This window comes from Melospiza melodia, chromosome 11 (assembly GCF_035770615.1).
Source record: "Melospiza melodia melodia isolate bMelMel2 chromosome 11, bMelMel2.pri, whole genome shotgun sequence".
NCBI classification, from domain to species: domain Eukaryota; kingdom Metazoa; phylum Chordata; class Aves; order Passeriformes; family Passerellidae; genus Melospiza; species Melospiza melodia.
The window spans coordinates 3,701,457-3,727,445 of NC_086204.1; the positions used below are offsets into that span (position 1 = coordinate 3,701,457).

A 25,989-nucleotide genomic window follows, 5' to 3' on the forward strand; every position below is an offset into this window, starting at 1 on the left:
GGCTGACATGCCAAAGAGCTGCGGCTCGGGCGGTGGCTGTGCCCCATCCTGTGCCACCAGCACCAACACCGCTGGCCGGCCCCATGCTCGGGGCTGGGGGAAAGAAAAGCGCCCAAAAAGCTGGAAATCGCATGGAAGGTGCCCCCGCTCGGAGAGCATCGCTGCCTCCCTCCCACCCGCCAGGCACAGACACAAAAAGCCGCCTCCTCCTACCCTCCCTCCCCTCCGCGGGCTCTTACTCAGAGCCCGGCGCATTGTCAGACACCTTTCCGCATTTAGAAGGAGACGATACCGACACCTATATTTAGAGCAGGTACGGCATCGCCTTCCCCTGCCCCCGGCCAGACCCGGCTCTCCCAAATCCCAGAGCTCCGCAGGCTTCGGGGTGAAGCCACGGACGGCTCATGGAAGGCTGGAAGGGGACAGGAGGTGCCCGTGTCCCCAGCCACCGAGGGACCATCCCCAGGGCTGCATGGGACAGGGTTTGTCCCATGGAGACAGAGGGGGGGTGCAGGATCTGAGCCTGTGGAGTTTTGGATCCCTGGGCAGGTTTGGGAAGCAGCAGAGGGGTCCCCCAGCATCAGGGACCGCTGGAGGCAGGAGGAGCTCTGGGCCCTCTAAGGGGGCACAGGGGGCACTTTGGCCATGGGAAAGGGGGGGTTTGGTCCATGCACAAGCCCTGGAGCTGGAAGCCTTCAGAGCCACTGGGATTTGCTTCTCACAAAGCAGAGCTCCCTCAGGGGAGCTCACAAAGCGGTCAGGGCATGGTGTGCACATGCAGGAGCAGGGCACTTGGTGCATCTTCCCATCAGGAGAAGGCAAAGAGCTATCCAGGACCAAAGCAAAGCCAGGCCAGAGCTGCTGCTCAGCTGGAGAACAGCCCCAGAGACCCAGACCACAACAACCTGCAGCAAAGCAAAGCCGTGGGCAGGAGGAAGGGCAGGGTGAGGCTGTGCTGCCTTCACCTGCCCATCCCCAGGTCCCATCGCCACCCAGGGCCACCACACCTAGTCCAAACACACCAAGCATCCTCCAGCCCTCAGGACAAACCCTTCCCTGAGGCTCCAAAGGCACAGCACCCTCCAGCTCCCCAGACCACACTGGGGCTGACACCAGACACAGCTCACAGCAGAAACACAGCACTGCTCACCAGGGTGAGCCCCCCATCAGCACGGGCCACCAGCAGCACCTCCCTGGGCACAGCACTGCACCCACTGCATGGATCCTTGAGAGCTGACAGCACTTAATTAGCAGATTAATTAATGAGATTAATTAATGACTGGAGCTGGAAGGTGGCCCTGTTCTGCACTGTCAGTGTTTGCAGGAGGGCTGAGCCTCCCTGCTCAGGACAATGCTCCTTCCCAAAGTCTCCCCAGCTCTTGGGCTCTCTCCTGCTCCCACACTGGGGCCATGGGGTTTGCACAGCCAGCCCCCCATGGCAGCCCCCAGAAAGGGCACAGGCCATGGCTGCAGGGGAAACTGAGGCAGGGCTGGTGCCAAACCCCAATGCCTGTGCCCAGAGGAAAGATCTTAAAGGTACATCATGCACTCAAAAACATCTTCACTCCCCTGCACACACGGATTTCTTCTTTTCCTGGGAAAACAAGCAAAGAGACCTCTGAGAGAGTGGTTTGCCATCACCCCTTCGGCACTGCCTTCTCCCTGGGACAGCTCTGTCCTCATCCCTTGGGCATCCCCCTCCTGCAGGCACCGAGCTGCCCGAGGAGCCCTCGCCACAGCCATCTCTGAGAGAGAAAATGCAATTCCCAGCGCTGGAAACACCTGGGAGAGGGAGCAAGGTGACATTCCCAATGCTCTGTACAGCAGCCCCCCGGGGAGGCTCAGTCCTGCCCCCACCAAAGCAGGCAGCAGGAGCCCCAAGGGGCTGGCCAGCATTGTCAGGTGATTAAAACAAATCTATGTATGTGTATATCTTTATATATACAGCATATAAATATATATACACACACACGCCCCGTTATATACACACACAGGCACACCTAGAGTTCTCCGTATATAAATAAATATATGTCGGCGGGACACAGGGTACATCCGGCAGCACTGAGCCCCCCACCCCCAGTACAAACCAGTTCTGCCCCCTCTGGCAGCCACAGCTGCTCTGGGTGCATCCCAGCCCCTCATCCCTGCCCGCACGGTCGCATCCTGCCCCTTTTCCAGGCAGGATGAGACCCTCGGGAGGGAAGTGCAAAGCCACAGCAGCACAAGCCCAAGCGACAGAGCAAAGGGGGTGGGTCCCTTGCATCCCTTTGCTGGGACTCTCCGGCCATAGGGAGCAGAAAAGCCCTCGGGATGAGCTTTCCTGGGGATCCCCTTGGGGCAGGGAGCGGGGCTGCGGCCGGGGAGGGCTCTCCCTTGTCCCCCAACACACCAACCCGGCCGGGCCGCTCTGCTGCCCATCCAATGCTTCTCTGTGCAGAAAAAAAAGTGATAATAATAACCGAAACTCAACAGATTTTAATTTTTTTTTTTTTTTGCACAAAGACTTTTTTTCCCCTTTCTTTTCTTTTTCATTGTGGTTTGGTTTTTTTCTCTCCTTTCCGGTCGGTTTGGGGTGGGGGCTTTTTTTTTGGTTGGTTGGTTGTTTTGTTTTGCTTTGTTTTGCTTTTTTGTTTTTTTTCCCCCTGCGTTTGGTTTTGGTTTTTCAGTTTCATTCCCAGGCGCGGCGAAGAGCATGCATCGGAGAAGGGCAGGGCGGGATGGACGGGGGGCAGCCGAGGCGAGGTCGGGGTTTGAGGCTCGGGGGGACAGAGGGGCAGCTTCTAGCACTTGTCATCTTCCTCGGTGTCGCTGAGCACGTCGATGCTGGCCCCGCACATGACGCCTTGCGCCGCGCCTCGCCGCCGCCGCCGGTAGTGCCCGTTGGGCATCTGCCAGCCGTGCCGCAGCGGCGGCGCCGAGCCGATGGTGTTGGAGCGGCCCAGGCTGGTGGCCACGGCCGCCTCGAAGGTGAGCGTCTCCTCCTCACCGCAGTCTGAGGCGTGCGAGTCGTCGTGCAGCGCCAGGTAGGGCTCCGAGATGTAGCGCTGCGGCGTGGACTGCCGGCTCTGCTTGCCCGCCGGAGAGCTGGAAGGTTCCGCCGGGCCGGCCGCGCTGGGATCCAGGCTGGAGGAGAGCAGCGGAGAGCCGCCCTCGCTCTCGTCGGCCGGGGGAGAGGTGTCCCCGGCGTGCCGCAGCATGGAGGCGTAGGACAGCAGGGGACGCGGCTTGGGGGGCACCGGCGGCAGCTGGCGGCGGCCTCGCCGGGGCGTGCTGGTGTCCGAGATGGAAGGGATGGAGCTTTCGCTCAGGGAGCCCATGCCCTGCAAGGCAGCGGGACACCGTGGGCAATGCAGGCTGCACCACACACCAAACCACACCAAAGCACACCTCACCGCACCACACATCACCACACCAAACCACATCACACCTCAGCAAACCACACCAACGATCACCACACCACACCAAACCACACCACACCACACCACACATCACCAAACCACAGCACGCCACACCAAACCACAGCACATCACACCAACCCACACCACGCCACACTCGGGAAGTGCTCTCAAAGCTGGGCCATCTCCTGGAACTCCACACTTCCCACTGAAAAAACTTCTTATCACTTCTCATGAGCCAGAGAAGTGAAAAGCAGATCTGTCAGCGTTTGGGAAATAAAGGGAAATTCACCCAAAGTGAAAGGCAGGATAAAAGCAGTCCCTACCACAGGTCATGTGGGCTTGGTCCTTGGTGTTGTGAAACACACAGAGTAAAGCTCAGCTCAGGGGGGTCCAGACAAGGTGGCTGCCTTCATCTTCCCCTGAGCTCTTCTTGGCACAGCACCACCACACCAAACCAAACCACACCAAACCACACACCACACTACACTGGACTATTCTGGCTACTACTATTGTGCCGGAGTGGAGTAGCGTGGATATGGGGGTTGGTCCTTCTGTAGCAGCTGAGAGTCATGGGTGGAGGCCGAATTGGGTGGATTTTGCGGTTGTGGCCAGAATGAGACCTAGTAGGGGTAATGTAAGAGTTTGGGAAGGAGTGGAAAGTTGTTGGATTTCTCAGGTGTTTGTGGTGGAAGCCAATCCAGGCCACACCACACCAAACCACACCAAACTACACTGCATGTGACAGTGTTCACAGGGGTCCGAGGAAGAGGGAAGAGACGAGAATCTGACTCCATGTTTCAGAAGGCTGATTTATTATTTTATGATATATATATTATATAAAAACTGTACTAAAAGAATAGAAGAAAGGATTTCATCAGAAGGCTAGCTAAGAATAGAAAAAGAAATAATGATAACAAAGGCTTGTGGCTTGGACTCTTTGTCCGAGCCAGCTCACTGTGATTGGTCATTAATTAGAAACAACTGCATGAGTCTAATCACAGATGCACCTGTTGCATTCCACAGCAGCAGATAATCAATGTTTACATTTTCTTCCTGAGGCCTCTCAGCTTCTCAAGAGGAAAAATCCTAAGGAAAGGATTTTTCATAAAAGATGTCTGTGATAACCACACATCACACCACACCACACCACACCACACCACACCCTTCTCATGTCATGGACATATTTTATGAAATATCCTCTCATTGGGATCTTTTCTCCTGAGAAGCTGACAGGCCTCAGGAACGAAAGGTAAACAATGGTTTTCTGCAGCTGTGGAATGTGACAGGTGCATCTTTGATTGCTCTCATTAATTAACAGCCAATCACAGTCCAGCTGTCTCAAACTCTCTAGTCAGTCACAAGATTTTATTATCATTCCTTTCCATTTCTATTCCTTGCTAGCCTTCTGATGGAATCCTTTCTTCTATTTTTTAGTATACTTTTAACATATCATTTAATAAAATATATATCATAAAATAATAAATCAGCCTTCTGAAACATGGAGTCAAGATTCTTGTCTCTTCCCTTGTCCTGAGACTCCTGAGAACACCACCACACTCTCCCCACATCCTGAGCTTTTTTGCCTTTATTTTGTGAAAAATCTCTTCGCTGGGATTTCTCCTTCTGGCAAAGATGAGAAGCCTCAGCTTCTCCATGTTTTGCTGCTTTGGAATGTGATTGAGAGAATCATTTACCCAGCATATAAATTGTTTTAACTTAATGACCAATCCCAGTCCAGCTATGTCAGACTCTCTGGTCTGTCATGGGTTTTTATTATGCATTCTTGTTTTAGCCTTCTGATGTATCTTTTCTCTTTCTTTAGTATAGTTTTAGGTTATAATTTTTTTAATATAATATAATAATATAATAAATCAGCCTTCTAAGAATATGAAGTCAGATTCTCATCTCTCACCTCATCCTGGGGACCTCACAAGACCACAACACCCGTGGAAGCTGCCTCTGTCTTGAGAGGGCCATTCTGTCCCATCCCTGCCCCACAAGCTCATCGTGGTCTTCCTCACAAAGAGAAGCACACGGGCAGGCACTGATGTCCCTGGTGACCAGTGTCAGGACCCAAGGGAATAGCGTGAAGCTGTGCCAGGGCAGGTTTAGGTTTGATATTTGGAAAAAGTGCTTCACCCAGAGGGTGGTCAGGCATTGGAAAATGCTCCCCAAGGAAGTGGTCACAGCACCAGGACTGACAGAGCTCGAAACGCTTTCAGACAATGCTCTTGGGCACATGGTGGGATTCTGAGCTGGACTCAACGACCCTCATGCTCTGTTCCAATTTAGGATACTCTATGATTCCATGCTCTTGGTGGTCAATAGCAAAAAGCCCTCCCAAACACACCCTAGGAAGACCTGACAGCTCGCCATGGGTGGCATCTCGATGGGTGGCATCTCCATGGGTGGCTTCAGGCTCACTCAAGCAGGCACCTCCAGGCTGGCACACCTGACCTTGGCAGGGAGCGGATGCCATAGCAGCAAGAAGATCAGCATGACATCCAACCCTGTCCCCAAATACTCTGCAGGGTGCTCAGGAGACACAGAGATGCCACTACCAGCAGATGAGATGTTTCAGACCACCCAGAACCGGGGCTTATCTTCCCATTTTTCCTTTACACTTAGGAAGGGATCCCTGTCACCCACCTGCCTGCTGGGTGTCTGTGACCTGCCCTCGCTGGGTGACCGTGACTCGCGCCGCCGCTCTGGTGACTCCTCCTGTGCCTGGGGAGTCCTCTCCTCGGAGTTGCAGCGGGAGATGTCCGGGGACAGCAGGTGCTTGCGCTCTTTGGACCGGCCCCGCTCCCTGCCCGAGCGGTGCCCCTCGGACCGGTGGCCTGCAGGACACCCCCATCAGGTCAGTCCCCAGCACCACCCCTCGGCAGCAGCTCAGCTCTGGAGGGGTTTTTGGGGGTGTTTTTGGGCTCACCCGAGTCGGCGTTGAGGCGCCGGGCGGACAGCTGGAGCGAGGAGTGGTAGCTGCGCCGGCGGGACTTGTAGGTGTTGTCGCTGCTGCGCTCCATGGAGAACTCATCCAGCCAGGAGCTGTTGGGCCGCTTGTCCCGGATGGTGGAGAAGGATCTCCGCATGGAGCTGGTGTCTGTCACCACCTGCAAGCAACCCCGGCCAGCCAGGGACAGCATTAGAGCCAGGCAGGGCTGGGGGACACGAGGGATCCGTTCACCCCCAGCCACGGGGATGGCCATGCCGTGGGACGGGGAAATTTGGGGTGGGGGGCAGCCAGCCTGAGAACAGCCCCCCCAGATAACCTCTGCACAAAGCAGGGGTGGGAGGAAAGGGGGGTTTGGCCTTGGAGCTCGTGGGCTGCCCTTCCCCAGCGGGCTGGAGCTGTGCTGCACGGGTAGAGCCAAGCCCAGGGGCTGGGGGAGAGCAGCAGCACCTCCTGCTCTGTGTGGGGACACAGAGGGCACACAGCATTGCTGCCTCCCCAGCATCCCTCCCCACTGGGAAAGCAGGGTCAGGAGGAGCAATCCTTGAAAAGATTGTTGGGAGAGAGAGGTCCCCCAGTGCCCTTTGCTCTGGGTTCATCTTTCCAGCTGCCACCACTTTTCCACACACCTCCCTACTCTTCCTTTATTCCCACATCCCCAGCCCTTTCCCTGCACTCATTCCCTATCTATCTCCCCACTCATGCTGTTGTTGTATCTTCCCTTTCCTTTTCTTCCTGCCTCCCATGCTTCTCCTTCCTACCTTCTCCCCTCATTACACCCTGTGTTTTCACATGTTATGGGGAAAACATCACCTCCTTCCATACTTCCTTTGCTTAGTTCTAGCAGCTTTCTGCCACTGCAGCCTCAGGCTGTTCTCCATCTCCTCTTTCCTTTCCTGCTCCCATCCCCTCCTTCTTGTCCTCTCCTTTGCTGCTGAATGACCAAGAAAGCCCATGACACAAAGCCTCCCTTTGTCTTCACACCCTCACAAAGTGCCACACCAGGACTTGGTGCCTGCACCAAGGTGAGTCAGCAGAACCAGAGACTTCACAGCAAACACCAAACCCCAAAAAACATCTGTGTCTGGGGGGAGGCTGAGCACAGGACAGAACAACAGAGAAACCAGGCAGACAGATGAGGAGGTGAGACGTGGCCTGGGTTCCCCTGGACAGACAGAGCACGTGTTGGGATGATGGCAAAGGACAGAGAAGGCTTTTCATCACCTGTGGTCCTCTGACAGCTGGGCTGGGGCTCCTCAAACCTCAGCCAGTGCCCAGGGCTGCAGGAAAGGAGGGCGACAACATGATCCTGGACCTCCCCCATGAGCCTGGAGAGGGATCCCCCAGGCTGCTTTCTGCTGCCAGCATCCCCCCTGTAGGGCACCAGCAGCTCTCCTGCTTGTGCAGAACCCAAAGAAGGGGAGAAGCTCCGGTGTCAGGGTGCTGGGAATGCCACAGGGCTCAGCACAGAGAAGCCTCAGCCTTATCTGGCAGGCTTTGATCACCTGTGGGGGCTTTGCTTGGTTTTACCTGGGGATCCACAGTGAGACGAGGCATGGAGGAGGCCCTCCCAGAGACAGCGTGGTCCTGAGTGTCCACGGGAAGGTAGCTGCCACGGTTAGAGGGCTGCACTCTTTGAAACTCCCTAACCTCTGGCTCCTGGAAATAAACACACAGCCAAGCTCTTGGGATGGGCTTGGAGCAGGGTAGCACGCTGCTTTGGCCCTCTTGGCAGGGGACAGCCCTGCTTGCTCAGCCAGGGACACAATTTAAGTTGGCCAAAATCAAGTAGTAAAACACTAGCACGGGTTGCCCAGAGAGGTGGTGGATTCTCCCTCCCTGGATGTGTTCAAGGGCAGGTTGGATGGGACTCTGAGCAACCTGATCTGGCTGAAGACATCCCTGCCCATGGCAGGAGGGTTGGAAATAGATGAGCTTTAAAAAGTTCATCCAACCCAAACTATTTGATGATTCTATGAAAAACAGAGTCTAAGCCAGTAGAATTCACCACATTGCCACTGAAAAATACCCTCCAGTGCACAGTGCCCAGGTGAGCCCTGATGTGGTGCTTCATGGCCAGCTGCCCTTGCACCTCTACAGTGACAGTGCAAACCCTGCCTGGGCCTGGGGGCACCCTGACTGCTCAGGGTTTAACTCCAAAGGGACAAATGGATAGGATTTTCAAAAACAAGTCTTCCTGGCCACATCCCTGTTAAAAAAGCACACACTGCCCACAGCACTTAAATGCTTTGGTTAATTCCCAGATTTTGGGGGACTCTGTGGATGTTCATGTGCACTCACGGTGTCCAGGAGACGGGCACAGAGCGACCCTGGAGGGGTCACTAGGAGGTGACTTTATGGGGGCAGGGGGGTCTGATGTGCCCCCTCCCCACGTGGCTGGGGTGGCCGAGGCAGGGGACACCTGCCTGTGTCATACACAGGTGACACAGAGCTGCAGACCCTGGGGACACAGGCTGGGGACACAGGGTGGTGCCACACTGCGCCGGGTGGCGCAGGAACGCAGACATAGAGAGATGTGTGATATATAGAGATGTGTGATATATATAAATATGTGAGATATATATATATACACACACAGACAGACAGGAGGCCAGGGAGGGCTGCTCCTGCTGGAGACAGTTTGACAGCTTGGCTGGGGGGACTGGGGACAGCACCACTGACAACAAAATGGACACGAAATCCGAAAACATCAGATACCATCACTCAGCACGGGGTAACCCACTGACATGAGTGCTCAGTGGAAAAAATAGCCTGTGGAGAGAAGGATATTTTACTGCAGCACATTGGTCATGGCTCTCACCCCAAAAGCACTTGCGCTGCCTGGCCCCACGGGCCAGGGCAGGTCCAGGCATGGCTGTGTCCCCAGTGCCAGGACATCCAGGGATATTTGTCCCGTTTTGGATCTGCTGCCATCCCTGAGCTGTGCTCGCTCCCCACACCTCCCCGTGCCCACCAGCATCCACGCTGGGGCTGCAGAGGAGCAGTGCATGACTTTACCAGAGACTGGTGCTCCTGGAACTGCTCCTGGGCTGGATCCATGCACGCCAGCTGGAAGATCTCCTGTGGCGAGAGCGGGCTCAGCGAGGGGTACCCGCCTCGGCTGCTCCTGCAAACACAGTCCAGCTTCAGGGAGGTGATGCCACCACCCTGGCATCACCTCTCCTGCAGCTGGGGAGTCCCCTGCCTGCCCCCTCAGGCTGCTGAGACCCCGTGTTTGAGCAAGCATCAAGTTCCCTGGAGAGCTGAAGTGGTGCCCCAAGGCAGGAGGGGACAGCAGTGCCCCAAGTCCTGCAGCAGCAGTGGGACATCCCAAGGGCAGTGACAGAAACCCTTATCAGCTCATTCCCACCAGCCAGGGTGCTGGAATCTCCCAGTGACCCTGCACTGCTCAACAGCTCCTGGGGTCCAGCTTCACCCTTCCTGCAGGAGGAGCATCCACAGACCCCTGGCCATTCCCTTGTCCCACCCTGGCTGCTGCTGGTGATGCTGACACACACCAGGTACCTGGAGTCCTGCAAAAGCTTTGTGCCAGGAGATTCCCCCCTGCTCCCAGCAGCAATTTAACCCTTTCTGCAGCCCAGTGCCAGCTCCAAGAAGGAAAGAGGGGCTGCAGGAGCAGGAAAGTGGCAAGGCAGCACTCACAGGCCCGAGAGGGTGTCCTGCTGGAGGTACGGCAGAGCCTTGGCGTTGGAGATGATCTCCTGGGGCAGAGAGGACGGCTCCATGCGCTGGAACATGGGGGCATTCTTCTGCATTGGGGAAAGGAAGAAACTGAGCCTGCAGGAAACCTGGTTGAGCACCCAGTGCTTCCCCAGCCAAGCTCTCACAACTCAGAAAAAGAGGGCACCGTGCTCATGCTCCCTGTCAGGGACTGAGGATGACCACAGACACACATCGTAGTCCCCAAGCCCAACCTGAGCTGTTGTTTTCACCCTAGCTGACTGCATGTTTGGGCTGAGAAGGAGAGAGGGTGATCTGAACATCCGTGTCCTGCCCTGGCTGAGCCTCACCTGCTCCTCCAGCTGCTGCCGCTGCTTCTTGGCCTTGCTCTGCTTGTAGTAATCCATGATCATCATGGCTGCATATATTTTCCCAACAGTCAGGTCAGAGGCTGGGAGCATGAGAAGGAACAAAATGGGGTCACTTGTGTTGTAAGATAAGGCACTGATGTGGATCTTGGGAAGAGCCCTGCTCTGGGATACCCTGGTGACCCTCAAACTCTTGTCATCACTCTAAAAAAAGAGTGCTGAGCACCCAGACACTCCCCGTGGGGATAAAATAGATGGAGATGGCTTGAAATCATCATCACCCTAATCCACCAAGGCACACATCCTCATCATCTCATCAGGCGTGCTCAGCCTCCCTCCCTGCTGTGCTCCAGAGAGCATCCACAGGAGACTGTGGCTTTGGCAGGAGCAGATCCCTGCAAACTGGGGGCTTTTCCAGAGAGTTCCCAATCAGAAAGAGGCAGAACAAGGCAAAACAAACCCTTCTCCACTTCTCCTTGAGCCGGGGATGGGTCTGGCCAGTCCCCACCTCCCTTTGGGAAGAAGTTGCTGTGGGGATGAGGGGAGTTTGAAGGCAATGACAGCCCCCCCAGAGACTCACTTTTTGGCATGGGCACCAACAGGTCCAGCATCTTCTGGGAGAGGTGAGGCCAAATGGTCAGGATCTCCTTTTGAAGCTCGGAGTCCAACTGCTGCCAATCTGCACCACCTTCAAGAGCAGGGAGCAAAACCAGCCCAGACACATCAAACCTCAGCACCAGGGTCCAAGCAGCCCCCCTTTCCCATCCTGCAGTGAGGTTCCACCTCAGCACTCATCTCTCTGAGCTGGGAGGGCCACCTTGCATCAGCCAGCCTGGTCTCCTGCTCCCACAGGGAAACCTTCCCCCCATCCCCTCCATATGTGCCTCCATCTCCCCATCCCCTGCCCTCCCACTCAAAGCTGCCACCTTCAAGCTTGCCTTGGGTCCGTCTCTGCAGCTCCCATCCCACTCCAGCCCACACACACCTGCTGCTGCCCCACTTTCCTTGTGCTGGTGAGCAGATCATGTGCTGGTGGAAGAGCAGCTCTGCTTGGTAAACCCAGAAATGCTCAGTGAGGCTGTGCACGGGGAGCAGAGTTCTCTGGCCAGGGCTTTGCTGAGCTTAGCAAGCCCCAGGAACACCAGAAGCTGCCAATGTGCCCCAACAGAGCCACCCAAGCACAGGGGCAATTTTGGTGGGCTGTAGGACACCCAGGTTCAAATCTCTGCTTTGCTGGAGGGGTTTGAACCCATCCTTGCTGTCTGAGCACTGGGCTTTGGATGACATCTCACCCTGGGTTGGGTTTTCTCCCAATAGCTGAGCTGTTCCCAGGGGATGTTTTATTGAAAATGCCATGTTTCTGCAGGAAGTTTTTGATCTGATGAATCACAGCCTTTCCAGTAACAACAACAAAGGAGGTTTTCCTGCTCTGAACATTTTATCTTCCCTGAGAGACAGAGAGGTATCTTTTCCCCACAGCCTCAGGAAGCCAAACACGTCTTTCCCATCCTTGCTTTGGCTTTTTACATGGGGAGGAAGGGGAATTCTCTCTCTCCTCCATTACACAGTGGACATTGAGCTGTTTCTTTTCTCTAGAAACAGCTTCCGATGAAGAATTCTCTACCCCTTTCCTAAAGAAACAGATTTTTTTTTGACAGAAAGTGGCAGAAATTTGCCTGTTCAATGTACTTGCTCCCATCTGTGTGCATCCAGGCTCTGAATCCCAAAGTAGCTGTGAGGTCCTCAGCCCAGCCAAAGAGAAAGGGACTTTTTTGAGAGGTGATAGTACAAGGAACAAGGATTTTAAGCTGAGTGAGGATAGATTGAGCTTGGATATTAGGAAGAAAAAGGGGACTTTTTTGTGAGGCTGTAAGACAAGGAAGAAGGATTTTAAGCTGAGTGAGAGTAGATTGAGCTTGGAAGAAATTCAGAAGGTGGTGATGCCCAGAGAAGCTGTGGATGCCCCATCCCTGGAAGTGTCCAAGGCCAGGCTGGAGGGGTGTTGGGAGCTGTGGGATGAGGGGTGGGACAGGATCATCTTCAAGGCTCTTTCCAACAAAACCTCATGGGTTTTTTTGACAGAAAATGGCATAAATTTGCCTGTTCAATGTACTTGCTCCCATCTGTGTGCATCCAGGCTCTGGATCCCAAAGTAGCTGTGAGGTCCTCAGCCCAGCCAAAGAGAAAGGGACTTTTTTGAGAGGTGATAGGACAAGGAAGAAGGATTTTAAGCTGAGTGAGTGTAGATTGAGCTTGGATATCAGGAAGAAATTCAGAAGGTGGTGATGCCCAGAGAAGCTGTGGATGCCTCATCCCTGGAAGTGTCCAAGGCCAGGCTGGAGGGGTGGTGGGAGCTGTGGGATGAGGGGTGGGACAGGATGATCTTCAAGGCTCTTTCCAGCACAAACCCATGCTGAGATTCCACAAAAGGACCATGAGCAGTCTGCAAAGGGTTTCAGAGTGCCCCTCTGTGACACAGGCGTTACCTTTGGCAATTTTGATGTCCAGGGCCGTGCGGATGAGGGCCATGAGGGTGGAGGTGAAGTGGACTGTCATGTCCTCGGCCACGGGCATGTTCATCAGCACCAGTCTCTGCGCAAGAGAGAGAAGAAAACAGCGGACGGAAAACAATATCGAAAAACACATCGACCAGGCTGGAGGAAAAGAAATTAAACATTAAACAAAAAAAGGGGGGTGGGGAAAAAAAAAAGAATCCAAATTAAAAAAATAAATAAATTAAAAAAAAAAATAAAAAGCAACAAGGAGTGTCAAAACAGCACAGCCAAAAAAGAAGGGCGAGGATCACCCCACCAGCCCCCCCACCTCCCCGGCTCCTTCCACCCCAGGACACCGGCTCACTGCCTTCCAGGGCTCCTCCTGCGCCCCAGGAACGGCCCCTGAGCCCCCCTCCCCACGTGCCACAGCAGCCCCCGGCACTTTTTTGGGAAGACACACCCCATCCATCAGGGATGCGGGCATGTGGGATGCGCGGGAGGGGAGGCGGGCTCAGGTTTCCGTTCCCGGGGGGTTTGGCTTTCCAGCTCTCAACCCTTCCCAGCTGGGGCAGGGGAGAGGAGGGTCCCTAACCTCCAGGGACTTCAGATGGGCTGGATATTCCTCTAGCATGCTACATCCTGGCACTCCCTTTTTGCGTCTTTCAGAGATGAAGTTTGCCAGCACATGCAGGGGGGTTCCAAATTATCCATGGGTGGGGAAGGGAAAGGAAGGGAAAGGGGAGGGTGGAAAAAGTGCAGAAGGAAAGAGAAAAGGGCAACCAAGGCAGGTTAGACACGCCATGCTCCTTCCCCACCCTGGCAAGGCGGGGTGCAGACCGAAGTGACCAGATCCACTTTCCAGAGAGTATATTTTGCTTTGTGAATACCTTGGGTCAGCCCTTCCCTGCCCATTCCTGTTCACCCAGCTTCTCACATCCCTTCCATGCTTTCAAGCCTCCCTTTTTCCCCCTAGAGAAGTGTGATGGTGGATGTATGCTTGTGAGAGCCTGAGAGGGTGGAAGCGTGTTTGGAAGTGTGCAGGAATCTCTTTGTGCAATCCCTGCTAAAAGGCCAAGAAAACCCCCAATTTCCTCCTCAACAACAGATCCTCCTGTAGCTCTGGGCCTGGTCCTGGCAGCTGCTGCCCTCAGAAAGCCACACAGCTCCCACTGCACATGCTCCATGTCTTCCCATGCTCCTGATCCATGATCCTGATCTGCAGCTGGGACCTGACTGACAGCCACCACTCCAGGTGGGACAACTCAGAGCTGCCTTTGGAAGGGCCCTGGCTTTGCCTTGCACAAGCAATGAAAGGGCTTGGAGAGCCCCTGCTGATGGTCCTGGCTCCTCACACACAGCAGGCCTGCTCCTATGGGATTTGGGATTTGAGATTTGGGATTTGTCCCCACTGCCCACCTGCTTCTCATCTCCACGGGCTTCTGCACCGGCTGGGATCAGGATGGCTCCAAGCCCCTGGGCATGAACTCCTGAGGACATCTCACCCTCCTAACTGTGGCCTCACCTCACTTCCTGCAGCCCTCCCATTTCCACACTAGTGCTGATCCTTTTCCCCTCGAGCTGTCACTGTCACACACATGGGGACCAGCCAGCATGGCCAGGGCTCCTGTGGGCACACTGGGACAACTCAGAGCTGCCTTTGGTAGGCCTCTGGCTTTGCCTTGCACAAACAAGAGAAAGAGAGAGCCCCTGCTGATGGTCCTGGCTCCTCACGCAGAGCAGGCCTGCTCCTGTGGGATTTGGCATTTGTCCCCACTGCCCACCTGCTTCCCATCTCCATGGGCTTCTGCAGTTGGATCAGGATGGTTCCAAGGCCCTGGCCACAAACTCCTGTGGACATCTCACCCTCCAAACTGTGGCCTCACCTCACTTCCTGCAGCCCTCCCACTTCCACACTAGATCCTCTTTTTCCCCTGGAGCTGTCATTGTCACACACTGGGGACCAGCCAGCGTGGCCAGGGCTCCTGTGGGCACACCAGGCTCCCCAGGAGTGAGCCAAACACACGTTGGACACCCCAACAAGTCCCCAGCTCCCCACCTCCCGCTGTGGCCCGGCTCCTGCAGGGCTCTGACCCCCAGAGAAGGAAGGGTTGATCTACCTTATAGGCCACTTTGGAAGGACATCTCTTGCCGAGGCCTAGCGGTGGTGACATAAGAGTCAGCATTTCATACATCTCAGTGTAATGGATTCGGCCACTGCTCATGGAGGGGGAAGGGGAGGGAGGGAGATGCAGAGAGAGGAGGCATTCCCAGAGAGCGGAAAAAAAAAAAACAAAAACGTACGAACGGAAAAATAGTACAGGAAAAAACAGGAGAGAAAAAAAAAAAAAAGAAAAAACAAACGGACAAACAGGAAAAGAACAGGAAACCCGTTAATCAAGGCAAATCATACATGAGAGACTGTCCTGATGTGGATTTATAGCACTGCTCACACAGACCCAGGAATGCTGGCAGAAAGCGACTCACCCCTCTCCTCTCTGCTGCTGGCCTCAAGCGCCTGTCTCGCTACCAGCCTGGGACGAGTCCTGTGCTCTGAACCCCTCTGCTAAAGCCCTCCACGAGCCCCCACCTCGTCCCACAGGTTCCAGGGCTGTGTGCGAGTGGTATAAATCAGATACACGGCACTTGAGCCATGGGTTATTGCAGATAAGGGTGCCTTGCACCGCGGCGCTCCGTGGCCTCCGGAGCCTCTTCCCTCCCGGGGGGGTGCCTGGTATTTGCTTGGCATGGCCACCTAACCCATAGCCAAAGGCTGTGTATCCCCAGCTGGTGGGGTCTATGCAATTGGGAGGCAGCATCTTGCATAGAAGGCAGTGGGCCAGGGTCACTTGTCACAGGAAGATGCCCAGTTGCTTCCGTCTGGCTCTGCGGATGGAGCACTTCCCCACCATGCAGCAGTGCAAAAAAAGGCATGCTGAATCGGCTGGAACAAAAAAAACGGGAGGAAAAGTTGGGCATGCCATGCTCCCGCCCTGGCTCTCTCCCACATGCGGCTGCAAGTTCCACCAGGTTGGAGTTTAAAGAGTCTCAGCAGAGGCAGCTGTTTGGGCCTTCCAACATTTGGGGTTGGTTTGGGTTCCCCATGGGAGCAGTTAGGGTGGGATTTCCCTCCCTCCTCCCCTCCTTGCACTCCTCTGCTCCCTAAGGACCTGCCTGGGATTGCTGAGCAAGGAATGCCACCAAAGATTGGCCACCCCAGGCTGGGGTAGCTGGGCTGTGCCTCCCTCTCTCTGCACATTGACATCTCCCAGGGATCCTGGGCTTGCTCACCTCTTCTTCCCCTCGTGCCAGGACCCCACCCTGCCACTGCGAGGTTTGGGATGGTCAAATCACCTTGTGACACCAAAGGCATCCACCCTTACTGCCAGACAGGACCCCATCTCAGCTGGGAGAGAGGGCACTGATAAAAAAATTAAGGATCCCCATGGGATCTTGGCTTCTTCCCTAGAATGTGCTGAGAGCAGTGTGGAAAGGGGAGATGAGGTCTCTTCTCAGCCCCCTGGTCAAAAAGGCTCCTACCAAGATAATTCCTGACATTTCAAGTGTGAACAGAACTGGTGACAGGAGCTGTTTGGGGTGCAGGCACACCAAAAGATGGTTGATAAGAGCTCTGGAGAATGATGAGCAGGATGATCAAGAGGAAACATCCAGGAGTCCACAAACAGCACCTTGGCAGGGTTGGATGAGCACCAGCTCAGGGTGAGGTGGCTGCAATTTTCATGCATGAATTCAGTGCAAAAAAGGAAGCAAGACAGTGATCTTCCAGCCATCCTTCCTGGCAGGGGGAATTCTGGGGAACCCAGCACCAAACAGGCACTGCCTTTCAGCCTGAGATTCTCCACACAGCCAAGGAGGAATGGAGTCCATGAAAGGAAGAGTTTGCATCAGTGACCAAGAGGGATCCCATGAGAGTTTGCATCAGGATCCCATGAGAGTTTGCATCAGTGACCAAGAGGGATCCCATGAGAACTCCACACTTTGCTGCTCCTCAGAGCAGAGATCTTGGAGCTTTCTGAGCAGCACAGCTGTGCCCAGACACCACTTCCCCACGGAGTGAAGCACAGGCAGGCACAGGGAATGAAATCCATCTGAGCAGAATCGATGTCTTGGGAAGGCTGAGCTGGAACAGGGACTGGACAGAGCTAAAGAATAAAGCAGGGATTTTTTAAAGGCCTCAATGGATCCACCTTGGGCAGCACAAGAGCCCAGCCAGGGCTGCACCCAAGATGAACCAAAATGGTCACAAAAAATGGATCCTCAGTGACAGCGTCTCTCACTTTTGTAAGTTCTGCTCCATTTGCACATTGGAGTCAATTGTCCAGTTACAGCTTTAGCCCATGCAGTCCCATCCTTCTTGTTTTTCTCTCTCCAGCCCATGGTGTTTGTGCTCTTGGGCCTGAGATTCGGATCGTTTGTCCTTGGTCCCCAGCTGGAGCAGGAATTGTTTTGTCTCCCTGCTCTGTGCACAGAGCTCACCATTCCCTGATAGGAAGCCCAGACCCACACGCTAAAGCAGCACAGAATCTGAAAAATATAAAAGCTCAAACCTGAGGCATCAGGATGACTCCCAAGAGCTGGTGCACACCCAGGATGGGGGATCTGACCCATCCATCCATGTCTGGACAGAGATATGACCCATGGCTACAGCACAAGGTGGCCACCAGGGATTAAATTATTCATTATTCTGTGATTCTGTAAACCCTGTAAAACCACCAGGCATTAATGGCTTGGCCTGAGAGAAGCCTGTGAGTGGCAGAGGAGGAAATGGGAGACAGGACATCTTCCTCCTGTGGTTAGGAAATAAGTGCTGTGCCCCACAGTCTGTTAGGAAGGGAGCAGCAGGAGTGCTGTGAGAGTAAATTCAGGAAGAGATGAAGTTATCTTCACCTCACAGGGATATCATCTGTGGAGCATTCACCTGGCAGGCAAGGCAGGCTCACTGAACTGAAAGGTGTCTGCAAGCTGACTTGGCATTTTGGGATCTTGGCAAGATGCAACAACCACATGGATTATTTTTTTCCAATCTTTTGGGAATTGTTCCAGGGCAATAGGAACTCCTGAAAATCTCCTGTTCTTGAAATATCTCCTGCACAGGGAGGAGGAGACTGAGGTAACACAAGGTAGAGATGGGGATGGGGATGTCTCTCCCACATGACAACGGAAGCTGTTCTCAGCACTCTTTGCTTCCTCCTCTCCCTGCATTTATCCACCTTCACTGCTCTGCCCATCCACAGCCAGCAGAAATCAGATTGCTCTGAGACTCCCTCTTCCAAGGAAGCATCAGCAGAGAAGGAAGACTCCAAGAAGCCCTTCCTGGAACAGATGACCCCATCTGAGATTCTTGCAAGAAATCTCCCGTTCCCAAATCCATCTTCCTAAACGAGGTGACCAATCATCCAGGCCTTGTGTTCTTTGTGCTGCTTTGCCTCTGGCAAAACCATCCCCACACCCAGCTGTGGAGGGTGACAGAGATGTTCCAGGGGTGGCACCTGGAAGGAAAGCCTTCCTGATGTTTCCACAAGGATGTGGTGACTGCACCACGCTGCAGCAAGGAACCCTCCTCCTCTGCAGAGGCAAGAGCCAGGACTGGGCTTGTCTGAGCTCCCTTGTGCACCTCAGGAGCCATGAGGGATGCAGGAGGAAGAGCAAGCTCTGTGATTCATCCTTTTGTGGCACAGGCACAGACAAAGGTGTCATGGCACTTCAGAGAACGCAGCAGATGTGGGATTTTGCTCAAGCGTCACCCCAAAATAATTTTTTTTTAAAAAAACCCTTCAAGTCAGAGAGACACAAGGAGACCAAATCGCTGCCCTGGACTCAGGGCCAGTGTCAGGACCCAGGGCATCCTTCTGGCTGTCCTGAGCAGCCAAGACCCTGCCAGGGGTCTCAGAGACCCTGGCACAGAGCCCAAGATGCCTGTGGGTTTGATTATGACCCGTGGAGCAAATTACCAACCTTGTCTGAAGATCAGCAGGCCACAACAGTTTAAGTAGAATATTAGTGAAGTTATCACAGAGTAGAAAAGTAGATTTTAGAGTCTTTGGTATGGAAGTTCAAGACGCAAGATGGAAAGAACTAGGTGTGTCCAGCCTTTCTCCTTCTTCTTCTTGGCCTCCATCTTCTGCTGTGATGTTGGCACTTTTAGATTGGTTTAGAGTAGAAGCTCACTGTCTAACATGGGTGATAGGTGTTGGAAAGTAATTGTAAATATTGTATACGTAGTTTTTAGTATACAATAGTATACTTGCTGAGCTGACCTCAGCAAGCCAAGAGAAAATTTTTTATGGACAAGATAAAATAAACAACCTTAAGACTGAGGAATGAAGAGCCCCGACTCCTTCTTTGAGCGCGAAGCTAAGAAAAGAGACTTTCCAACTTTTCTTGAGTTCACTCTGACCAGCTGGAGATCCTGACAGGCCAGGAGCCAGGAGCTGAGCTCAAGGGAGAGGAGCTGCCAAGCTCCAGAGGTGTCACCATCTCCCAGGGAGATCCAGCCAGCTTTGTGCAAGCCTAGAAAGAGTCCCGCTCCTCAGAGACGTGACTGTTTGTCCTGCCAAGTGCCACCCTCAAGGACAGGGCTGTTGGGTACAGCACAGCATCTTCCAGGGACAGGGGTCACCTCCTCATCCTCCCTGTCCAAAACAACAGCAAAGTCCCCAACAATACCCTCCCAAACCCTCGTTGTCCCCCCGTGAGGTGCTTGGAGGTGTCGAGCAGGGGCAGTGGCATTTGGGCTGGTGCCCCTCGGGGCTCTCTGCGCCGCTGGAACCGGGGCTGGGGGGCTTTGCTGGGGGGCAAAATTTGTCACAACCCACGCCAGGAGGCTCTGAGCCCCCTGATGCCTCCCCTGCAGGGGAACAGCTGCTGGTTCTGGGAGGCAGTGGACCTCTTTAAACTCGGAGGAAAGCAAGGTCAGGGTTCCCTGGGGAGGCGCGGTGGCAGTGGAGCGGGGAGCGGGGTGGATGGTGTGTCCCGTGGCCAGGCTGTGGCGGAGGACTGGGAGGCAAACCTTGCACGCCACCCTGTAGGGGCAGTTCTCTCCTAGGCCCAGAGGAGGCGAGATCACCCGTACTAATTTGTACATATCCTTATACGAGATCCTGCCGCTGCAAAGGAAGCACAGGTGGGTTAATAGGACACTGAGAGGGTGGAGGGGAGGGTGGAGAGCTTAACGGGGGGATGCTGGGGCTGTCTGTGGGGCAAGACCCCCAGCTCTTCTCCTTCTGGCTCTGTCAGACCCAGAGAGGAGAAAAAGCTGTGAGCATCAGCTACTGCCTTTTCCACCATGAGAGCTGGCTCTTATCTCCTCACACTGTCCCATCCTCACCCTGGAGAAGGACAGTTTTGGTGGTGACCCCTCCTCGTTGTGCCCCTGACCCCTGGGCCTGGTGGGATTTTACACAGGGTGAGCCTGCAGCTTGGTGGAGTTCTAAGCCATGGAGCTGTGCCCCATCACATCACCAGAGCCCCTGTCCTCACACAGCCAACCCTCTGAGAGCCACGAGGTCCCAGTGGGGTTGGCAGCTGAGCCACTCGTGCCTCCAAGATCTGGGGAACCTGAGACAGGGAGGGATAATGTGACCAGCTGCTGGCTGTGGCACCTGGCTGTGGCTCTCCAGTCCACTCCTGTGCTCTGACCGCCAGCCCAGCTCTGCCAAGGGTGCACATTATGAGAAGCAAACCTCCCTGGACACACACAGACCCCCCTTTCCTCCCAGGGAAGCACATCTGCCCAGATGCAGCCATCCCAGGATATGGCCGTATCCTCCGGCACCGCGGGGACCAGGAAGCAGCCGAGGCACAGAGCTGGCAGGAGGGGGTGCAGGATGCTGAGCTCCCCACTCTGCTCCAGCCCAGAGCCCCTGGGGAAGCGTGGGGTGGAAGTGCTGAGGTGCAGCTGCTGCAGCCTCCCAGGCATCCTTGGACAAGCTGGGAGGGAAACCAGGCGGGGAGGCAAGAGCGGCGTCACCGTCCGACCCCAGGCGCCTTTGCCTCTGGTTTCTTTCTCCTCATCCTCTCCCATCCCCTCTCCATTGCTGGCCAGAGTGAAGAACCAACCAGACCCCAAGCCCATCCCTGCTCCCCCCTGGTGCTGGGTGTTGTCCCCAGGAGAGCTCCGTGTGCTGTCGGGATGTGCTGTGAGCTGTTGGGATGTACTCACCCATTCCTGGCCTGGCACAAGGGCCAGGGCTGCCAAAACTGTCTCCTGTGTCCCCTAAGCACTGGCTACAAGCATGGCTTGCTCAGGGAATTAGAGGGGCACATGGCAGGGACAGGACAGCTCAGGCTTGTTTTATAGTGGCTCCATCATGGGCCATCACAAACTGGCCACCAGCCACCACCAAGTGCCCAGTGTGAAGAAACCCATCCCAAGAGCCACCCTGCAGCTAGCAGCTGGGAGTTTCACTGCTCCACCTCCTCTCCTTCTCTGCTTGGAGCTGATATTGGGCATAAAAAAAATACCTTGGCTGAGGCTGGTCTCCTGAGGGCAGGACATGGAGGCAAGGAGTCTCCAAAGGGAGTGTGAAGGGTGCCAAGGCCAAGAGTTAAGATGGCACAGGCTCTCTGCAGTGGTGGATCATGGCCCCATGGAGTCCCTGGGCCCTGGAAGGGGCCACACAAGGCATCCTGGTGGGGCTGGGCTGAGTGAAGGGCAAACACATTCCCAGAGCTGCCACAGGTCCCCCTTTGCTCTAGGGATGCTTGGGACCATCTGAGGAGAAGGAGCAATGGAGAGCAAGGCCTCTGCAGCAGCAGCAGCAGGAGCAGAGCCAAAATCTACCAACCCAGGGTGTGTATGGACCCTGTGAGCCCCCACTACTGCTGGGAACAGGCTGTGCCTCCAAACAGGAGCCCTGCTCTCCAAGGTCCTCATCAGCAAGGGCAGGAGTGCAGCGGCCAAAGCCCTCCCACCTCAGAGGGGTGAGTGGGCTGGCCAGCACAGGACACAGCTCCCCAAACACGCCCCAAACAAGGTGCTGTGCAGGTGGTTTGGCGGGAACCCAGCAGATCCCCGTGGTGGGAACAAGCCCTGCTCAGCCCTGCTGTTATCAGGGGCTGTGGGTGCTGGGGAGGATGGGATGGAGCCAGTCTCAGAGCAAAGGCTCCCAGCTGGTGCTCGGGGACAGGAAAGGAGGCTGAGAGGGATCTGCCTGCTGGGCAGGGAGGAGAGGAAGAGCAGGAATGTCCAGCACTCAGGATGAACACCCCATGGCAAACTGAACATCACCCAAGACGCCTGCGCCACCAACCAGCACAAGAACCAGCTGCTGCCCTTGCAATGACCACAGGTGACAGCAGCACACCCCTGACTGTCCCAGACATCACTGAGAACTAAACTTCCAGTAGGAGAGCACAGAGACCCTGGTTTAAAACCAGCTCTGAGAGGTTGGCTGGGAGAGAAGGAGCTGGCTACATACCACGCTGCTCGGTCATACTCTGCCCAGATCCGGACAAACTCATCCAGATGGTGAGGGCCCAGGATGGAGGAGTCCCGTGTCAGGTACTCAAAGTTGTCCATGATGACTGCCACAAACAGGTTGAGCATCTGTATGAAAGGGGGGAAAGGCAGAGAGAAAGGAAGGTGAGGGGAGAGGGAGCAGAGAAGGTAAGGGAGAGAGTGCAGGGAAAGTGGGGGAGAGGGAGCAGAGAAGGGAAGAGGAGAAAGAGTGATTGTGGGAAGGTGATGGAAGATGACATGATGGCTGACAAGGGGGATCCCCAGAGCCCTCAGAGGAGAAGGCAACTCACCAGGAAGGAGCAGAAGAAGATGAAGGACACGAAGTAAACGTAGGCCAGGTCGGTGCCGCAGCGCTCGTTCTCGTTCTGCCCGGACGTGGCCGTGGTGTCCGGCTCGCAGCCCTTGCCCTCCAGGCAGGACAGCATGATCTCCTGCCACGCCTCTCCAGTGGCACTCCTGTCCCCAACACAGCCCTGTCAGCAGCTCCTGGTGGCACGGATGCCCCCAGGAGAAACCTCACCGTGACCTGCCCACATTACACACATCTCTGGCATGCAGAGGAACGTTTTCCATGGCTGCTCACCTGAAGAGGAGCATGAGGGAGCCCAGGAAGCTGCGGAAGTTGTTGTGCCTGTTAATGTGGCTTTCCTCATCGAGTTTGATATTGCCAAAAACCTGCAGAAGGCAGAAAAAGGGCTCAGCTCTTCAGGCAAGAGCTCGTCAGCCAGGGAAGCAGCTGCACGTTCATATTGCCGTCCTTGAGTGTTGGGGAAGATGAAACAGGAAAACCTTATAAATGTGATTGCCTGGCAAAAGATTTTGAGAATATAGAAACTATAAGTGAGACTGAAATGAAAGTAAGCTTTGAGATCCCTCAGTTACTGAACAACTGGAAAACAATGGTGTGGCCAGCTGAAGGTAATCTTCTTTTGATGAAACAACACCCTCTGCTTGCAGACAGGCCCAAGGGTCAGAGCAGACCCTACAGCTTGGCAGAAGGGGCCCAAAGAGGAGTTTTTAGGGTTTAAAATGTAACACAGTATGGCAATGTAATGATTCTTATAGGCTGTATGTAAATGCTATAGGATTTGTATCTTGTATTAGATTGGTTAGTGAGAATTAGAATATTCAGCACAAAAGAAGATTTACGGCATTGTAACAGGAACCTCACTCTCTTACCCTCTTATGCTCTTATCCTCTTTTACTCTCTCTCTCTCATTCTCTCTACCCCTCTCTTCTCTCAGGCCTGCTCTGAGCTGTGTTTGGCAGCTCCCAGCAGGGCCCTGCCCCCAGGCCCTTTGGAATAAACCACAAGTTCCAAGCCCTGGCTTCAGAGATCTCTGGTTCTCCATCCATCCTGACTGTCCTACCACCATCGCTCCTACACTTGAGAACATGCCAGGTTGGTTTGGACAGGGCTCTGAGCAACCTGATCTAGCTGGAGATGTCCCTGCCACGGGGCTGGACAAGGTGGCCTTCCAAGTCCCTTCCAACCCAAAACATCCTCTGCCTGTGTGATTGCACAAAAAGTGCCCCAGCAAACACAGGCTGGTGCACAGCCAGCGTGCCAAGGAGCTGGTGCCAGGCAGCCATGGGGGAAGGAGACTCTGCTCTCCTTGGCAGGGATTTGCTGTGGGTTGCAAAGGCTGCGAGAGGCTGAGCTGCCATGGAAACAGGAGCATGGAGGGCCTGGGATCAGCTGAGTCCAACCATTCCACATCCATCCATCCATCCATCCATCCATCCCTCAATGCCATCTGAGCACCACATGGCACCCAGCGACCCCAACCACACTGGAGGTGCAGGGACAAGGTCCCACTGCCCTGGGTGGGTGCTGGGTCACCCTCCTGGACACTCCCAGGAGATTTTGCATTGCTGGAGGAATGGTCTGTGATGCTGCGGTGAGGCACAGCTCTGCAAACAGCATGGAGAAGGGCTCAGGGATGGAGGGACAGACCCCACCATCCCCAGGGCCAGGAGAGGCAGCAAAGATCAAACCATGGGCAAGAATCTAACAACAACCCTCAGCCAAAGCTGTGCTAAGACATTAGTAAAGTGCCTCAAATTGGAAATATGTGCTGTTATTACTGTTAAATATTTATTCCCCTTTCCCTGAACCTAAAAATACGCCAACTGCAGAGTATTTTTTCCCTGTACAGGTTTTTTGGAATGTGTAATTGTAGAATATTTTCTGCCTCCAGCTATTTTGCTCAAATAACGCCCACAGACTTTACTGCTTGGGGATTTGTTCACAATGGTGCTAAAAAAAAAAAAAAAGAAAAATTAAAAAAAAATAAATCTAATACTACCACCCAGCAGGGAGGGGGGCTGAGTCAGATGGTGGCTGTTTAGGAGAACACCTGGAGCTGCTGCTCAGGTGAGTAGGACAGGGTGGCAAAAATCAGCCACTGGAAGATCCTAAACAGCAGAGCTGCCAAGCAGCACAAGCCAGGGGCCTCTGTCACCCCAAAATGAGGCACTGGGTACTGTGGCAGCTCACAGGGCAGCTCCACATCCCCAGAGGATTCTTTGTCACATCTCCAGCGTGGGATTTAGTCACAGCAGAGGCGAGCCAGCCCTGCAGCACGTGTGGAGCTGAAGGGTTTGGCTCACGTGCCTCTTATTCACCAGCTGACGCCTCCCCCTGCTCTGCAGACCCCCCCAGCAGCTGGGAGATCAGGGCAGGGCCCCAAAGGGGAGCACCCAGACTGACAGCAGCACAGCTACAGGGACAAATGGATGGCAGGCACCCAGCTGAGCGCCCAGGGCCACAGCTCCAAAGGTAGCAGCTGTGGAGCTGGACTGAACAAGGCCATGGCAGTGTCCCCAGGGCCCTGCCGCTCCCAGAGAAGCTGTTCCACCCTCAGCACCCTCCTGGCACAGTGTTGCATACAAGGCTGGCTCCTGTGTGCAACACTGGGGACGTGTCAGTGCCACTGTCTGTGCCAGGGGGACACACGGACACGTCTGTCTCACCTGCATCCCAATGATGGCGTAGATGAAGAAAAGCATGGCAATCAGCAGGCAGACGTAGGGGAGTGCCTGCAAGAGAAGCAGATGAGTCACCTCATCTATCACAGGTCCAGCCCCAGAGGAGTACAGCACACACAGGTGAGCTGTGCTGCTCCATCTCTCCTACAAGGCTTTGGGAACAGCCTGTATTTGGGAGCAGCACCACATCCCTGTGGCCTGGTGTCCTAGGGTGATGTTATGATGCTTGTATCCCTATTTCTGTGTTCTGTTTATGCTGGATATTATGTTCTGTGCCTTCAAGACTGGCTCTGAAGAGTGAATGTTTTGTTTTGGTTTTGTTATCAGCTGGTCCCCCACAGCTGGCGGGGACACAGAGACAGGGCAGTACATGATGCTGCTTTGGCTTTTTGCTTGGGTTTTGCTTTACTTTTGCTCTTGCTTTTTGCTTCTGTTCATTAGTTAGTTTAGCTAAGCAGTCCGAATTTTTCCCTGGACTGTTTTTACTTTCCCTTTTTTGGACCAACTTGAAGCTGCTCCAGACTGGGACCTGGGAAACACTGAGAGCTTGCACCCTGTGGCTGCAGCAGCTGCCCCAGCGCTGGAGGGACTGATAACAGAGCGACCACCCCCAAGACAGACTTTC

The 25,989-nt window shown here is 54.6% G+C and overlaps 1 protein-coding gene across 3 annotated transcripts in view; it reads right to left on the reverse strand.

The window, feature by feature from the left end:
* Positions 1-2,454: 2,454 nt before the first annotated feature.
* The window catches only part of CACNA1E (calcium voltage-gated channel subunit alpha1 E), a 133,206-nt gene continuing 109,671 nt past the window's right edge, over positions 2,455-25,989 (reverse strand). Inside the window, exons 36-49 of one of the 3 annotated variants that reach the window (XM_063165364.1) lie at positions 25,350-25,415; positions 22,957-23,048; positions 22,664-22,829; positions 22,333-22,460; positions 19,923-20,019; positions 12,887-12,992; positions 10,981-11,088; positions 10,383-10,483; positions 10,015-10,121; positions 9,370-9,478; positions 7,882-8,010; positions 6,331-6,511; positions 6,048-6,238; positions 2,455-3,320 (exon numbers count right to left, since the gene is read on the reverse strand). In XM_063165364.1, coding sequence (XP_063021434.1) covers positions 2,781-3,320; positions 6,048-6,238; positions 6,331-6,511; positions 7,882-8,010; positions 9,370-9,478; positions 10,015-10,121; positions 10,383-10,483; positions 10,981-11,088; positions 12,887-12,992; positions 19,923-20,019; positions 22,333-22,460; positions 22,664-22,829; positions 22,957-23,048; positions 25,350-25,415 — 2,121 coding nt within the window. In that variant the 3' untranslated portion in view covers positions 2,455-2,780. Of the gene's footprint in view, positions 3,321-6,047; positions 6,239-6,330; positions 6,512-7,881; positions 8,011-9,369; positions 9,479-10,014; positions 10,122-10,382; positions 10,484-10,980; positions 11,089-12,886; positions 12,993-15,012; positions 15,110-19,922; positions 20,020-22,332; positions 22,461-22,663; positions 22,830-22,956; positions 23,049-25,349; positions 25,416-25,989 lie in introns of all 3 variants that reach the window. The other 2 variants (XM_063165366.1, XM_063165365.1) reach the window with 2 other exon arrangements.